At 37.9% G+C, this 17,714-nt stretch overlaps 1 protein-coding gene across 1 annotated transcript in view; it reads left to right on the top strand.

Moving 5' to 3' along the window:
- Window positions 1-10,873: 10,873 nt before the first annotated feature.
- LOC117394467 (dysbindin-like) overlaps window positions 10,874-17,714 on the top strand; it is a 96,422-nt gene continuing 89,581 nt past the window's right edge. The window contains exons 1-3 of the mRNA XM_033992798.3: window positions 10,874-11,157; window positions 14,433-14,486; window positions 15,649-15,699. Coding sequence (XP_033848689.1) covers window positions 11,102-11,157; window positions 14,433-14,486; window positions 15,649-15,699 — 161 coding nt within the window. The 5' untranslated portion in view covers window positions 10,874-11,101. The remainder of the gene's footprint in view (window positions 11,158-14,432; window positions 14,487-15,648; window positions 15,700-17,714) is intronic.

Raw genomic sequence — 17,714 nt, 5'->3', positions numbered from 1 at the left:
CATCTTGTTAGCCTTTTTTATAGCTTCCCCACATTGTCTAGATGAAGACATATCTGAGTCAACATAAACTCCTAGGTCTTTTTCATAGTTCCCTTCTTCAATTTCACTATCTCCCATATGATATTTATAATGCACATTTTTATTGCCCGCATGCAATACTTTACACTTTTCTCTATTAAATTTCATTTGCCATGTGTCTGCCCAATTTTGAATGCTGTCTAGATCATTTTGAATGACCTTTGCCTCATTCCATTTTGCCTCATACCATTTTGGAGCAGCCCTTGTGCTACCATTGTCCCTTTGAAAAGAACAATTGACAATATAGTATTGCATTGCCTCTGCTGATCATTTGGTATAGGAGAGAGAAAAAAATCAACATTACAGTAGTTCTTGTCACAACTTTGACATAATTATTCCTGCATTTACTATGTAAAGTTATAAGCAGCTTACATGTGACTGTAGTTTCAAAATCCAATACGTAAATCAATGTAGGTAATGCTCAGAACGGAAAACATTAATCTGACATAATTCCTTTATTTGCAAGGACAAACATCAACTTTCTGAGCTGTGAGCATCTGATAGGGATGAGCCTGTCAGCTTGTAGAAGCAGATGTTCATATGAGAGATGCTGGAAGACTGCAATTTGGATTATGTCACAATGCATCATTTCAGCAAAGAGATCCGATGCAGATTTACATTTAAATAGATTAATACTCCCAGACGTAAGGGCAGATAATTAATGTGTAAGGGCTTCACATCATGAGTTGGGCATCCTTCAACTTTCAGTTTCTAGCCAGAATTTGTCAGTTGACTATAATTAAACATCAAAATTGTAAACATGTCTTGTCCAAAGCTGTCATAAATATTTAGGTTGTCTTCACTGTGCAGACAGTTAATTAGACAAAATGATGATGCCTTAAAATAGCTAGCCCAGAAGTCTTGAATTTAAACATCCCTGTAGAGTTGTTATTCATTAAAGCAACAAAGACTCTTATGGGAATATCTGGAATGTCTCCAATTATGTCTGTGTGTTTTCTTTTGGAGAGCAGACTCATTAGTTAGAGTTCTGGCTGTCAGTCAGAATTCTTTGTTCAAAATCTTTACCCCACTGATGAGTTGTGGACCTTTCGCCTCTTTGAACTACCGCTGTCACAAGACACCTCAAGGTTTTTGAGTCAAGCTCAGCCGTTGACTTTACAGCCTTGTGACAGGTTATATCCTTTTTGTTTCTTAATATTACACTGCTTTAAACTGAGTTGGCTGCATCACACTATCACAAAGGGTAAATCCCTCTAAATACCTTATGAGAGGTTCTATGCAGGTTATTTCTTTAAAGTATTGGTCTGTAGAACTGGAAGTATTGTATGTATACTAAAACAATCTGTAATTTATTTGAAAGAAGTGGGGGAAAAAAGACCCAAAAATGGGAACAGCATGCAGGTGGGTTAAAATAGGTTAAATCTGGTTGGACATAAGCTGTGAAAAAGAAAGAAATTATTGATGACATATAGATGCTGACACGGACTGAATATACAGGATATTGACAAATAATTCAGTGAACTATTTTACTAATACATTGTGAAGCTTCCCATTTAAAGGAGTAGCTTTAAGAAAACATTTCCTTACCTGATTAACATAACAACTTTCTTTAAAGTCACTTATCATGTTTTTGTTTAGTTTTACAAACTATTCTGTACTTTGAAATGGGTAAATCTAATTTATCCACCCACAATTCTGTGCATTTAATCCCCGTGTAGCAGGTTTATTAGTCCTGATGCCTGTTGCACAGGAAGTGAACCTACAGCATGGTGTGTGGAGAACTTTCCCCTTTGGTAAAGGGCTGCTTGAACTTTATGTTGTGGAGCAGGATAAAGAAAAGGACACCTTGTCTGTATGCTTATTCACCGGCACTCTTACTTCTTTGATTTGTACTCTGGATGCACACTGCATACTGTAGGTCTGATACAACATAGATAAAGGTTCCTAACAGGCTTCTTAATGTTGTTGTCTTAGCTAAGTTGTATTTCCATTATTCACACATGCTCTCTGCCATATTTCCTTGTGACAGGGTGACTGAGTGTTCTGACGTCAGGCAGAAGCAGGAAGGAAAACTGACACCAGGGAAGTACTGCAGGTAAAGGCTGTGCCGTTTTTATTCAGCACAACAAACATAAATAAAATATTTAAACAAAAAAACACACTTGCTCACCGAGCGAAAATAAAAGGTTTGAACATAACAAAATCATAAACAAAGGTCAGGCTGGGCAAATAGCCGTCACTGATCCTTTGTGTTTTTACTCTTTATGTTTCTCTCCTCTCTCCTCTCTCGCTCTCTCTGCTCCTCAAACACCCACCCCGAGCTGGAGAGCTGCAGGCTTTTTATAACAGGTGACCATCTCCCGATTAGCAACAAATTAAATCACCTAATTAATTTGGGAGATGGCCACCTTCTGCACGAGTTTACTAATTGTGTTGTGGATGGGGCTACCCATCCACGCTACTAAATAATAACAAAATAAACAAACGGCTACGTCGTCATATAAATACAATACAATAAACAAAACAAATACAAAATACACTGCACAGGTCGGAGGGGGAGACCCTGCTCTAAAAGTAAACAAACAAAACAATGTACAGGGCACCTCGCCCTGTTACATTCCTCTATCACTCTCACACTGTATTTGTGACGTAGCACAGTAACACATGTTTAAGGCTTTCGTTACTGTATTACCCCTTTAACTAACAAAACAGAAATTGTTTGCTGTGAAGAATAGGGGATTTGAAAAGGAATTGAGCTTGTATATGCTTGTGGTAGTACCCGTTTTAATTAGTATGGCTGAATAGGCACACGGTGGTCTTGTACAACAACTGTAAACATCAAGCAGTATGTACAGTCTGAGGCCCTCATTTATTACTGATTACAACCAATATAAAAGAGGAAAACACTTAATAGCTTTTCTTTGCTACAAACGGTTTGAGTTTAACTCTGGGGATTTGTTTGTTTATACATACAGGATGTGAGGACATTTATAATGGGAAAAGAAGAGTATGCAGAGTAATTGACACTGATTAGTTCAGACGGGTAAAACTGAATGCCTGCAGTGGTGTAACGAGACCCTTGTATATGTGTTCGGTTAGCAGAATGCACATGAGACCAAATGGGTTTTAGCTATTTTTTGTTAAGATGAATTTGTTGGCAATTTTAGAGCATTTGCAGGGGAACAAATATGTTCCATAAACATGAATATATTATGCAGAATGCATTATTTTTGTGGAAATGATCAGCGCTTAAAATAAGGATGTGGAATTAATTAGCTAATCACATGCAAATAGAGCAAATCTTTCTCATTAGCACACTATTGTGTTTGTTTTTTCCTTTTTAATCTCTCTCTCTCTCTCTCTCTCTCTCTCTCTCTCTCTCTCTCTCAAATTCAAATTCAAATTCAAATTGGCTTTATTGACATGACAATAAAAAGAATTGTGTTGCCAAAGCACATACACGGCATAAACAACTAAAATATATTCAGAGAAAACAAATATTTTAATACTAAACAGTATCCCTCTATTTTGAATAACTCCCTCCCTCCCTCTATATTAAACAGTACCCCCCTCCCTCCCTCTATATTAAACAGTACCCCCCCTCCCTATATATATATATATATATATATATATATATATATATATATATATATATATATATACAGTATATATATAGGTCCCTGGTTCAAATCCCAGCTCAGCCACTGACTCATTTTGTGACCCTGAGCAAGTCACTTAACCTCCTTGTGCTCTGTCTTTCGGGTGTGACGTTGTTGTAAGTGACTCTGCAGCTGATGCATTGTTCACACACACTAGTCTTGTATCTTGTAAAGCGCTTTGTGATGGTGGTCCACTATGAAAGGCGCTATATAAAAATAAAGATTATTATTAATATTATATATAGATATATACCTGCAACACAAATCTGGGTAAATCGCTGGTCCTATAGAAGACAAGCTGCTTATCTTGCCGTCGGCTGAGAAAAGTCAATCAAAAGTTCGAGTCAGTACCAAAGCTATGTACTGGTAAGTCAGTGTTATGATAATGTTATGAGCCATGCTTAAATCAACTTTTTTTAATCTCTAATAATAATAATAATAAGTTGTTTTAAATCATAAGAGTTGTCATGACTGAATGATTTTTAACCCAACAATTAATTGATTTGATATGGTGGACATCTCATTGCTTTACAGAGTATGACAATGACAAGTTCCATTTGCTGTGAAAACATTACAAAAACTGTTATGCCTAATCCAGTGAACGAATAAAACAAATGGCCCTTTTGTATTTTGGGGGTTCATTGCTAGTTCTTGTGATTGAGTTTTTGAGACATAGACCAATGTCAATAAGGATAGAACTCAATTCACTTATGGTACACTTCAATCTGTCAAATATGGTCCGTATGTAGATATTACAAGTGGTTTATAAAATCTATTTAAATTTACCAGGTGCAGCAGGGCCTCAATAAAAGCTATGATTTCTCAAGTTTCCTTGGCACATGTAAATGCAAAGTGCCTTCTTGGGAAAAGTGAAAATAATAATCAGGAATGATTTCATGAATAATAATGGTGACAGATTAATTTCAATGATGGGTCTGAACGTAATTATTTTGTATGAATTGCATGTACATGTGAAGTACTGAGTCTATAGACAAAGTAATTGACTGCATTCATTTGTTTAGTTATTGTACTAGATGTACTAAGCTTTTGTTCCAGTGTACAGTGTGCGCCACTCTTTTAGTTGAATAGAGGTCTTCTATCTATACTGCTTAAGAGTTGTTTTTATTTCACAAAAAAAATTACACTGGGGCAATAGCTTTGTATATCTGTCCACATATTTTAAATAAAGTGAAGTCTATGTATAGGACTCAGTTTCGTGACATATTATATTTCATTAAGGTGTGTGACTTATGGTCAACTGAGAAATGGGATTGGCACAGTGCTATTTGGTAACACAATGTCAAAGAGGTAATGAATTTACACACCAAACACATTTTTATTGGCACATTTTGAATTGGTACTTTATACAAACAATGGAAATAAAATACAGTGTTCCGGCTTCTGGCCTGACGTCACCACCTCAGCCATCCCTGTCACTCATGGATATTTACATAGTTACATTAATTACATATTTCTCTATGTCCGTCTTCATAAAAGACCAATAGACTCTTTTTCTTACGAGATCCATGACTCTCTGTCCCTACATGTCCCATGTCACCATGAAGGTTCTTGAGGACCACCAACTTAAACCCTTCTGGGAGAATGATCTGTTTTCTCATATTTTTTATTTTATTTATTTATTTCTTAGCAGACACCCTTATCCAGGGTGACTTACATTTGTTACAAGATATCACATTATTTTTACATACAATTACCCATTTATACAGTTGGGTTTTTACTGGAGCAATCTAGGTAAAGTACCTTGCTCAAGGGTACAGCAGCAGTGTCCTCCACCTGGGATTGAACCCACAACCCTCTGGTCAAGAGTCCAGAGCCCTAACCACTACTCCACACTGCTGCCCCAATATTGCTCTTTCTGTACAAGATCCCCTTCTCAATTTCAAGATTAGACAATTTTTGCATCAGTCTTTTCTTGGTTTTGTCCATGCGCTCTCTCTCCCTAGTGGTTGGTGTCTCATTTCTCTCTTTGAATTGGATTACCTTCCCAATGGTCACATCTTTCTGTTGTGCCTTCCTCAGTGCTCTCAGTGTTGTTGTTGGTAATAATTCACTAATATTTAAATTATCACTGTCACATTCTACCCATGGCACATCTCCTTTCTCAGCCATCCTGCTGAACCCAAGTCTGGTGTTAGTTCTTCTGTGCACTCAATATTCAATGGCAGTTTTGAAAGAGTGTCTGCGTCTGTATTAGCTTTACCTGGTCTGTATTTTATGTCACATCTGAAGTCAGCAATTTCTCCAACCCAGCGGTGTCCAGCTGCATTCAGTCTTGCAGAGCTGATGATGTAGGTCAACAGGTTGTTGTCTGTATAAATGGTAAAGCTAGGGGCATAAAACAAATAATCCCTAAACTTTTCACATACAGACCATTTTAGAGCCAGGAATTCTAATTTTCCAGAATGAAGGTGACAACATCCTACAGCCATATCCAATGACCCTTAGTTTCCCCTTCTGCTTCTAGTAAAGAACTGCTCCATGCCCTTTTTTCTGACACATCAGTGTGTAAGACAAATAGCAAGCTAAAGTCTGGGTAGGCAAGGACTGGAGGACAGATCAGTTCATCTATGAATTTGTATAGAACAGCTTGATGGTCTTCTGTCCATGTCACAGGCATCCTTGAAGATAACTGACCTGTCTCACTCTTGTGCTGTGGGCTTTTTCTCTCTCAAACTGGTAACTGCTTCAACATCTTTTGGATCCATTCAAATACCAGCTTCTGAAACAAGGCACCCTACATACCTGACTTCCCGCCTGAAAAGCTCACACTTAGCTGGTCTCAGTTTAACACCATTTCTTCGCAGGCACTGCAACACTCTCCGTACTGTTGACACATGGTCTTCAAATGTCTTAGCATAGCATAAGATGTCATCTAGATAAAATATACAACATTAATCTTGTAGCGCTTCCAGAATCTCTTCCATGCTGTGCTGGAAAGCAGCAGGTGCATTCATAAGGGCACATGGGACATGGACCCATTTGTACAATCCCCAGAGCATGATGAATGCTGTTAGATGTCTTGAATCTTCTACCATGAAACCCTGATGGTATTTTTTTCCCTGGTCCAGAATAGAGAACCATGAGTTATTATCTAGCTTGTCTGTCAGATCTTGTTTCCTGGGCAATAGGTGTCTGTCAGATATGGTTTTCAGGTTAAGTTCCCAGTAGTCAATGCACACACGAAGGCTACCATCTCTCTTTTGCACGCACACTACTGGGGATGAGTAACAAGATCTGGATCAAACTTCCCAACCCTTGGCCATTAAATCTTGTATATACTGCTTCTCTGTATAGTGGTTTAGGTATAGAGGTATAAGTCTTCTGCACTGGGGTGTCATCTTTCAAACAAATCTTCAGCTGTAGACTAGGAAGGTTACCAATATCTCCTTCATCTCGGGCAAAAGTGCCCAACTCCTCATAAAGCATTTTTCTGACAACATGTTCCTGCCACAGATCCCCTTCAGTTGCTTGACTTGCCTCTTGTGGAGAATCCGTCTGTGGGTATGCCTTATTTCCCATCAACATGCTGGCTACTGCCTTTACCGGGATGTCAGGTGTTGTGGTGGCATCCTCCATCACAGCTCTGTTTTCAGTGGCTGAATAAACTGAATATTTCCTAAAACAGCTATTTTTGGTATGAATATGTCATGAACAGTGCAATTGTAAACAGATACTGTAATTATAGAGGGTGAGCTTTCAGTGCTGCTTATGACCCCTTCACTAACATCAAGGTCTTCCAAGGCTGTACTGTCTTCCAGTGCCTCAAATACTGCTACATCCCCAATACTGTGGTGTTTGAAGTCAGCTCTACCTTTTACATTAATTACCTGCCCCTTGGGTATTCTAATGCACTTTCTTCCAGTGTTTACAGGGCAACTGTACTCCTCTTCTCGGTTATCTATGGAAACCAACTTACAAGTCCATTGGCTTTGTTTTTTCAATTCCCATTACTTTGCTCAGCAGATGTGCCAGACCTTTAACATCATCCTCAACCCCACTACTATTTGCTCTAATTACCTCCTCAATGACATTGGATCCCCAAATAAGTCTCTCTAAAGCGATTTGGCTAATTAAGAAGGGTACATGTATATCAACTTGCACATCCACCCATCGATCAAATGGCAAAGACATGCCATTCACTACTATCACATCTAATTTACCGTACACTCCCATTAGCTCATCAAGAAGACGTACAGTATGCTTGAATATGTATTGTTTTCTCCATTTTCTATCTAACATACTGACTTGAGCTCCTGTATCTAGTAGTACCGTTACAGCAATGCCATTCATGTATCACTCTAGCAAGCCTATTCCACCAACTAGTTGTGCAATACTCTGTCTAGAGATGTGACTGTTCTCAATGGACTGCACTATGCATTCTCTTTCTGGTGAAATTACATTTTGTTTCAGAGCAGCTTACATTTTTACACCCTCAGCCTTATACTGACACTAGTGTGAACAATATTTAAGTGTTTTGGACTGTGAGCAGAGCAGAACCTGTAGCCTTAATTTGCATACCACACACAACTGGGACCTGTCTTCTTCCCCGATCACTGGTAGTCCCTCGTCAGTGATCGGTTGATGTTTCCCGGATCAGAAAACTTCATAAGACACCCCATGACCCTCACTGGCACTTTTTTTTTCTTCTTTTAAAATTTAGTTGTTGCCAATTAGTTTTTATTATTTTCTCCCCAATTTGAAATGCCCAATTATTTTTTATTATGCTCAGCTCACCGCTACCACCCCTGCACTGACTCGGGAGGGGCGAAGATGAACACACGCTGTTCTCCGAAGCGTGTGCCGTCAGCCTCCCGCTTCTTTACACACTGCGAACTTACCATGCAGCCGCCTCAGAGCTACAGAGGACAACGCAGCTCTGGGCAGCTTACAGGCAAGCCCGCAGGCCCCCGGCCAGACTACAGGGGTCGCTGGTGAGTGGTGAGCCGAGGACACCCTGGCCGACCTAACCCTCCCTCCCCCAGGGCGATGCTCGGCCAATTGAGCGCCGCCCCCTGGAAGCCCCCGTCCACGGTCGGCTGTGGAATAGCCTGGACTCGAACTCGCGACGTCCAGGCTATAGAGCGCATCCTGCACTCTAGCGAGTGCTTTTACTGGATGCGCCACTCGGGAGCCCCCTAACTGGCACTTTTAAAACAGTTTGCGCAATTTGCATTCCCCTGCCTTAAGCAGTGTTGGCACAGCTTGTGTCGCAAGAGTGTGAGTCAGATAGGTATAGTTTCAGATCTCACCGTTGCTGCCATGCTTAACATTGAGGTCTTGGTAGACAGTATGGATAAATACTCCCTGCACTGTGGCTTAATCATATTAAATTTCTGTATTTAACTAGCATGCTGCAAAAAACATATTTTGTTTAAGCCCCATCATTCGGTAAATAAATTGTTGTGGGGATTCTTGATCATTTTGTTTGGAACTCATTAATTCCTGAAAAAGCTCTGTGCTGTTTCTCTCACCCAAGTGTGCTTTTAAAACGTTTTTCAACTCTGTAAGTGTAAGAACATCATTGTCAACATATTTTTTAGGTTTCCTGGTTTTATTCTGGTCAGTTTCACATTTTAACATTGAATAGTGTAAGGCCTGTGGTTTATATGAGAGTATTCTGAGTCAGGGTTTACATGACAACGAATGCCATTGCATTATGCATACAGTATGCAGTACCACATACTGCAGGAACATGGGAGCAGTTCACACTGCAGTGCATTCCTAGCTGGGTAGAGAAGCAGCACTGCCTGCCTCCTTTGGGTTTGGGCCAGTTTCAGAGTTTTGGGGCACTGGGACACTTTGAGAAATGAAGGGGTTATTTTAGGAACCAATTTTAATTTCATGTGGTGGGAAAGGTTTTAGTGTACTATGCATAAGAATGCATTACACATTGAGTAAACACAGTACAGGGGGTAACACTGGTGTGTGATCCACTGAAACCGCTTTTGCTCTGCGAGGAAGGGAATGTCGGGGGGAGGGGGGATCTAGAAGAACACTTGTTATGTGTTATGAGAATTTATTCTACAGTGCTTCAACCAACACAATAAAGGTATTTACTCTTTTTTTTTTGTTATATCTCTTACTTGTTTGGAGTAGTGTATATGTTGTGGTGACTTATTTTTTCATAGTACTGTCTGACACCTGTAATTTATATATATATATATATATATATATATATATATATATATATATATATATATATATATCTGTTATCAATGTGGTGAATTAACAACAAAGGCTTTTAAAAAATAATTAAACATAACATAGCCACTTTCTCGCAAGTTCCTTGGTAGTAGTTTGTTGAAAGATGTAGTAGGCTTGTGAATAAGGTACAAGGTTACAAAAGGCTATATAAAAATAGAGTGGGTGACAAAACCTATGCCATTTTCTTCATAGTGATAAAGGAGCTCTTCTTTTTCTGATGATCGCCAAGCTCCCTGATGAATAGGACAAGACTAAAAAGGAACGAGATGTATCCATGGCACCCGCAGAGAAAACACATACTATGGATTTCATTGGCAGTGTCAAATGTGCTTTGCTGACCAAGATTTCTTTAATCCTGTAAATAAAAGTTATTCGTGCTGGAAGTAAAAATACATGCTGTTTTGCTCCGTAAAGGTGTTGTTTTAACTGCTCTATACGTAATGTAAATTGAAACTCTAATTATAATCACCATAGAATAATATTCTAACTACAAAATAAGGAATGCAATTAATTTGAAACAAATCTTTTAAGATTCAGTGTGTGCCATCGCTAAACCTGGGACTGTCCAACGCCATGCATTTCTACAAATCATTGATATATAGATTTATAAAAATTCATACTGAAACTTTACATTATAAGAGGCAAACAAAGTACTGTAGTCTCTAGTAATAGATTCTCATTGTGGCAAATTCCTTAACACAGTTCTCCATTGCAGCACAGGAATGGGCATGAAAGCTAAAGTTCCAATGAAAAATACCTTTCCATACTGTCATCACTTTATAATAGGTAACTTAATTTAAATCTATCATGTTTTTTATGTATTACCTAAAAATAATAAAATACACAAACAATGACAAAAAAAAAAAAAAAAAAAACACTAAACAAATGAGCTCCCTTTAAATCCAAAGTTGTATGCTTGCGTGTCAGAACAGTGTGACGACATAACGCTTTTGCAGCGTGCATGTGGGCACGTTTTTAAAACCAGGAAGTAAACCGTGGAAGGTCAGCAATATTTACTAGTTGGAGGATAGTGTTTGTACTTCTATGGTTTGGTCAGAGTCGATGACCATGGATTTGTAATCAGAACTTAGTGGGACATTCTGGAGCTGCATCAACACAGTGATATATCATATAACTGACATGAAAATTAGACCTGACAGACAGAAAAGACACGAAACATGTTTGAGAATTTCAGAGAGAAGCTTCTGACTGTGCAGCAGGATTTCACAACAGGGTTAGTATTACATTTACCAGCCTTTTAACTGTATATTATCACAGCCACAGAGAGGATTGTGTTTACCAACACTATCCCGCGACAAAGCAATCATGAATAATGGTGTAATAATATTAAAAACGAAAATGTAGATACTGTTTTGCAACAATATCGTCTTATTTTAAATTTCATTTCTTGACAGTAGTCCCATTGTAAATTTGCTCCAATCTGACTTATTAAATCGAACGATGACCCAATGTATATCGGTTCCATTTACGGAAAATAATGCGAGATAAGCTTACTGAATTCTGAAAGCACAGTACTTGACTAAACAATTTAATTTTGTGTAATAAATTTGGAAATTGTATTTTCAGGAAATTATTTTTGATCCAAAGTGAAAGCCAACACTATATAAAGCCTATTCTATTTGTTGTCAATTGCCTTTGAAATTGGACTTTTAAGAAGTTTTACAGAGACTCAATGATGAAACTGTTTTTCGCATGTGTACATTCTCTTAAATTGCACAGGACTGACTGTCATGTGATTGTTGCCGAAAGTGGTTTACTTCAGTTTCTAATTATAGCGGCGTATAGGGAATGTGATACAGCGTAGCCTGCAAACTAAAGTGAAAGTAAGTTCAGTTATGTGGGCCGACAATTCTAAACAACTGCAGATGTCAGAACGAAAGTTTTTAGTAGTGTATGAACCTGGTTCTGCATTCGCTATATGACGCGAAACTATTAAAAAATAAATAAATAAATAAATTTAATACACGAGTGATTGCAAAAAACTCTTAGATTTACACGTTTACAAATGTAAAATAACAATTGCTAGTTAGAATGTAAAGGTAAAGTATCCATATTATGTTGTTATTAGGCTTCATGTGCCCATAGTACATTATTAACAAACAGATCAATCTGCAGTATACCAGTGATTTGTACAAAGCTGTATTTTGGCCAATAGGTGGGCTACACAATGGATCATTATTGTTTTTTTAGTAGATTCATCAAGGAATACAAACTATCACCAAAGTTTAACGCCACACGCGAATGTTAGTTAATGCACTGATTTTAAGGTTATAACAGCTCCTACTGTGCTGCACCTGGGGTGTCATTGATTCAACTTGTTTGAGAACATACCTACCTTTTACATTCAAGTTAGGTAATAGCTATACATATCACAAGTTTCTCTGGTAAGTAAACTAACCCTCATTTAAAAATATATGTTTTGTCTGCATTTATATTCTATTTGTATTTATGTAGATTCATTTTAATGATTTGCATGCTCTATTGATTTACAAACGCATTCTGTATAATGACAATGAAACCTATGGATCTGAATGACAAGCTTGGAAAACAATGCATACTGTATGGTACAGTATTCAATGGTAAAAGAATAGCAAGGTGTAGTAAAGCACAGGCAAGCATTGTACTGGTATCACAGAAGTAAAGAATGAAATAACATACACGTATTGTAAAGCATTGTAACAACCATGGCTAACTAACTTAAATGTAGTGTACAAACAGGGGAAAAGCAAGACATTTCCTAATCGAATATTGAACAGTGCATTGAGAACACTTACTCAAAGTTGTATCCAGTATGGTGTTAAAGTTGTTCCCACATCTTCACGATCCCAAATTTAATAAAACAAAATTGCGCTATGCATCCATGAATTCTATTTCCTAAAATAAAATAAAAAAATGTAAATCACAAAAATGCTTTATCGGGAATAAAAACCTTTCGAGAGAGGTTGTCTCACCAGTTCAAGTGAATTTAAGTCTGAGATATAACTAGTGTTTTAAACAGAAAAATGTGTACCGTCAGTACATTTTTAACAGGAAAGCATTTGTCATATAGGCAGAGAGGGTGCTCACAGTTACAAGGTCAAGCATAATATCTGGCTGTGACCCATACCAGCCTAACCTCCCTATTTTCTATTGAGTCTCAAGGTCTCTGGGATCTGTCGACGATCTCTGGGTAGCTGAGCTTATTATTGCTGACCATAACTAAATACCAGTCCCCATACTTCACTTAAGGCCGGAGGGTTCCAGTTCACTAAAAAGCCAATTCCTGCTGTGCTATCATTGACTGCTTCAAGGTTTTATATAAAAACAAAAAAAAAATGGAGAGCGATAGGTGGAATCACGCTAGTTCATAGTAACATCAATCATTTTCTTTTAATGGAGACTTGAAACAACCAATGATATCAGGGATGTCGATTTAGCTGTCCATTCAGAGATAGTTATGGGGAGTGGCATTGTGGATGCTCGCTTCCCAAGCGCAGGTGAGAGGAGGTGTCGAAGTTTGAGAGCCATTACATTTAAACGTGAGCTTAAATAAATACATTTACTTAAGCATTTTACTGAAAATAACATTTTTATTCCCTCAGTTATATCCTTCTATAAATACCATTGTGCCGTCACGCTAACGTGTTCAACAAGTGAAGAAGTGTTTTGTTTTTTTTTGCTTTTAAATCCTCAGGGCTGGAATTTGGTGGTAGACTATTGAAATAAATAGAGAATGGGTGATGATTTCTTACACATTGTAATAACCAGCAATCCAGATTCCTACTTAAAAATAACAATAAATTAAACATGTCTACTGGCACCAAAATGTAATGTCGCTCACACTATATGAGGGACCCTGGCGCTAGAATCTACCTCCAAATTTACACACGATCCTTGACATCACAAATGTGTGAACTGTTGGAGAAGAAAATGGAGCTAGACAGTGACTTGGATAATGATCCCTAATTTTGGCGAGTACCAAACCTTTTTTGCTGGTACTCATGTGAAAACCTAATGTGTGAACCCCTGATTATAATCTCTCATTATAATCATATTTTATTATAAACAACAAGAAATGCAGCAAAAATTCTGAAAAGTTGACATTTTAAAAATGCATATATGTAATCAATGCTAAGACAAAAATGACTCTCCTCACTCTTAATTTACCTTTAATCGGTCAAATAGTGTAATAGAATGCCCTTAACACCAGTCATTTCATGAAATGCAATTAAACTTTTAAGCATTTAGTGTAATAACCAAGTGAAACAGTCATTTCACAAAATGACTGAAAACCTTTAATCAGTCAAGTAGTGTAATAGAATGCCTGTAACGGCAGTCATTTCGCAAAATGCCTGAAATATTGAGGCATTTCGCGAAATGCTTTATTTCACAATATGCCTATAACATAAAAGTTGTGGGCTTGTAATTGTCAAATGACCTAATTCAAGAGGTAAAGTATCAGAAAGCATTTTAATTTATCATTAACAATTTATGCTGCACATTTTTTAGGATCAAGACGCTGAGTGACAAGTCAAAAGAAGCAAAGATCAAGAAGAAGCAGAGGTATGGCTCAGTATATCTGTTCTTTGTGTTCATAATTACAATTGCATACTGAAATTCCAGAGTAAGTCTTCACTGGTAGAAGCCTAATTTCAGGCTTTTCTCAAGTGATTTGTTGTCCTGTTTTATCACATTTTTGGGTGGTATATGTAACTTGTGCAAGTAGGATGATCTTTGCAGGTAAGTTCAAGGGCAGAGGTTAATTCACTGAAAGTAACGCAATGCTGTCTGAACATTTTGCAGTGTTAATATTCAATAAAACAAAACAGTACTATGCTACTGACTGCCATAACATCCTTTGGTTGCCCTTCTGGTTCAATTTTCATCAATTGCTAAAGAAAGATTTGAAGTCTCTTCGTCAATGAAGTTCTATTTGAGTCATGAGTTTAATCACATGACTTTTTGGCATGCATCCCATACAATGGCAAGTCCCATTATTCTGCATGTCGGTGGGGCAAAAAGGGGGGCAAATGCATAAGATGGCATTAAGAAAGAACACTGAACAACCTTGCATGTTCCCATGGCCAGTCATCCCATTCCTGAAAAAATGAAATGCAATGCAAGACACATTTATATAAATACTGCTTTCTGTATTACACATCTAAAAGCATTGTCTAATAATGCCCAAACGCACATGTCTCAGATTGCTGTGGGATTCTACCAGTAAAAAGGTGCTGTATTACTTTGCCATCACTATTAATGGACTTCAATCCAAAAACAAGTGGAATGAGCTTGGAGCTGTATCAGGGCCTAACCAGACAACAGATGCCGTGCTGTTAACCAGTAGTGGCTTCCTTAGTAGACCAGCAGAGGTCAGGTGAACGTGACTGTCAGGCAGTAGTTTTCCTGGATTTATTCCAGTAGTTTTGTTGGCTTGGGTGATTTAAATTCCAGGTATGGAAGGATTCCATTGCACACCAGTTTGAGCTGTTGCAGTTTTTACTGTGGGCCTAATTAGTCCAAAGCTTTTCCTCACTCTGATTCTCTTATTTAGGTTTTAAATATTTTTGCATTGTCGCGAGGAAACAAAACTTGAATTTCAAAATGGAAATATGTATTCTTGCAGGGGCAATCTAAAACAAATACAAATAAACAATCCATATAAACTATGGACTGTATGCTTGGTCTATAAATGACATTGTCTTTTTTTTTTTTTTTTTTTTAGGAGCGAGGACCATCAGCCAAAGTTTTCAGCAGGAGTGGAGCTACTTAACAGGTATGTCCAAGTAAAATGTTTGCAGGTGCTGTTTTGTATAATGTCTCTCTTGCAATGGAGATTTGGTTATATTCTAGATATCATGCAACACCATATTAGCCTTAATGAGGAACATCTTTATTGGTGTAAACATTTTGATTTAAGTCTAGAACATAAGCAGATTTGAATTTCCTATGACTCCGAAAAATAAATACAATGAATGTGGTGTGGTCACATTCTTCTCTAACACAACTGGGACCATTGTTGGGGATCCTGACATTATAGTACAGTGGGTTCCGTGGAAAACTTCCCTGGTACCACGGTAAATCTGCAGTACCTCGAGGCATGGCACAGTATGATGCAGTTATCATGCGGTTCAGCTTGAAGTGTAAAACCAATACCAGCAGGGTGCGCCAGAGAGCTTTTAGCAATTTAATGTGTGTGGCCAAGTGGTTAGTATTGTGCAGGGGTAGTGGTGATGCAAGTGCTCAAACAATGTTCTTTTATTCTGAATACGGTTTGGCACCGTTTAAATAATAATACTCGCGCTACACAGCAATGTGTATCACCAGTAAATAAACCACAGGGTTCAGTCCTAAAATAATAATACAGTAACAATAACACACAGCACAGACACGGTCACTTCTCCAGACAGTGAGTGCTCTTGTGCAGGCGAAGTGAAAGACAACAATGGTGGTACAGGGGTGCAGTGTAATCCGGGTTTGGTGCTGGCTCGTAGCAACAGCTCCTGTTTCGTGTTAGCCTTCTAACAATGACAAACAGTGACAGTTAGAATAACAAACAAACAAAACACTTAACACTCACAATACGTTTTAACACTCAGTTTCCTTTCTCGGTCCTTGTGATAACCATAACAAATTGCTTCGTCACATCCCCTGAAATACCCTGTCACGCCCCCTGCGATAGCTAGTTCAATCACGTATACTCCGATCCATGACTGACAGATTGCGTACCACATTAGGGTGATGACTTCTGGTGTTGTGACTCCGCCCCCTTCCTGGATGGCTGGCTTCCGACTAACCCTGGAACGAACTGCTAAACCATCCAGTATGGGGCACACTGTTCCTGTTATACAGTGCCCTCCCAGGTCGGGAGGGAGATTGTTGACAATGAGTTACAGCTTTGTAAATGTGCAGTATACTGAATAAAACAATAACCTTATTTGTCGTCCTAGTTTTGTGCTCACCAGAAAAAGGTTCTAGTGTTTAGTTTGGTACATCGTCTTTCGAGTATCCATGCCCAGACTTTGCAAGGCTTTATAAATAAGCAGTGCAATCTTAAAATCAATCCTTTAACTTTTGACTGTACAGAATATGGTTTTGAAGGAATGGATGCAAAATTATGACCATAAAAAATGTTAGTAGATGTGTAGATGTGATGTGTTGTCATTTTTTTTTTCTCATTCGCATTTCTAGACATTAAAAACATTTCCAGTAAACGGATTGTGTGACCTAACTAGGTCCCTAGCATCGCTCTTTTTGACAGAATGATTATAATCAAGAGGTTTTTCTGTCATAGATTGTGTAAACTCCCCAGATAATCCCTTATCAGTGTTAAACAGTACAGTGCTGTAAAATTGCTTTGCCACTTTGGAAGCTGGTTCTATTTTAAAACTCTCAGGGTTTCTAGCTAGACTTCAAGTTCAGTTACACAGAGATATGAATGCTTTTGATGTCCATAGCAGAGGATCTGAGATTTGAATCCTTATTTATAAAAAGAACAGATTAACAAAGAGTCTTTAATATGTCAAGGGGAAAAAAAATCTGTACTTCATGTTTTTTACAGAAAGGACATAATAGCAAATAAAAATCTATAAAATAATTTATGTAAAATTTGTGAAGAAAAATTAATTATTAAAATTAGCATTATTTACTAAAATGGTTTTCTAATTTGGAGGATTATCTGCATTCTGTTGCGTGCCAGATGTCATTTAAATGATTAGAAAACTGACAATTAACGATCAATTTACTCCTCCATTGACTCTCCATAGTAGAAATTCTGCTGAGCTCCATTCA

Source organism: Acipenser ruthenus, chromosome 3 (assembly GCF_902713425.1).
Source record: "Acipenser ruthenus chromosome 3, fAciRut3.2 maternal haplotype, whole genome shotgun sequence".
In the NCBI taxonomy this organism is placed as follows: domain Eukaryota; kingdom Metazoa; phylum Chordata; class Actinopteri; order Acipenseriformes; family Acipenseridae; genus Acipenser; species Acipenser ruthenus.
This window is presented reverse-complemented; position numbering and strand designations above follow the sequence as displayed.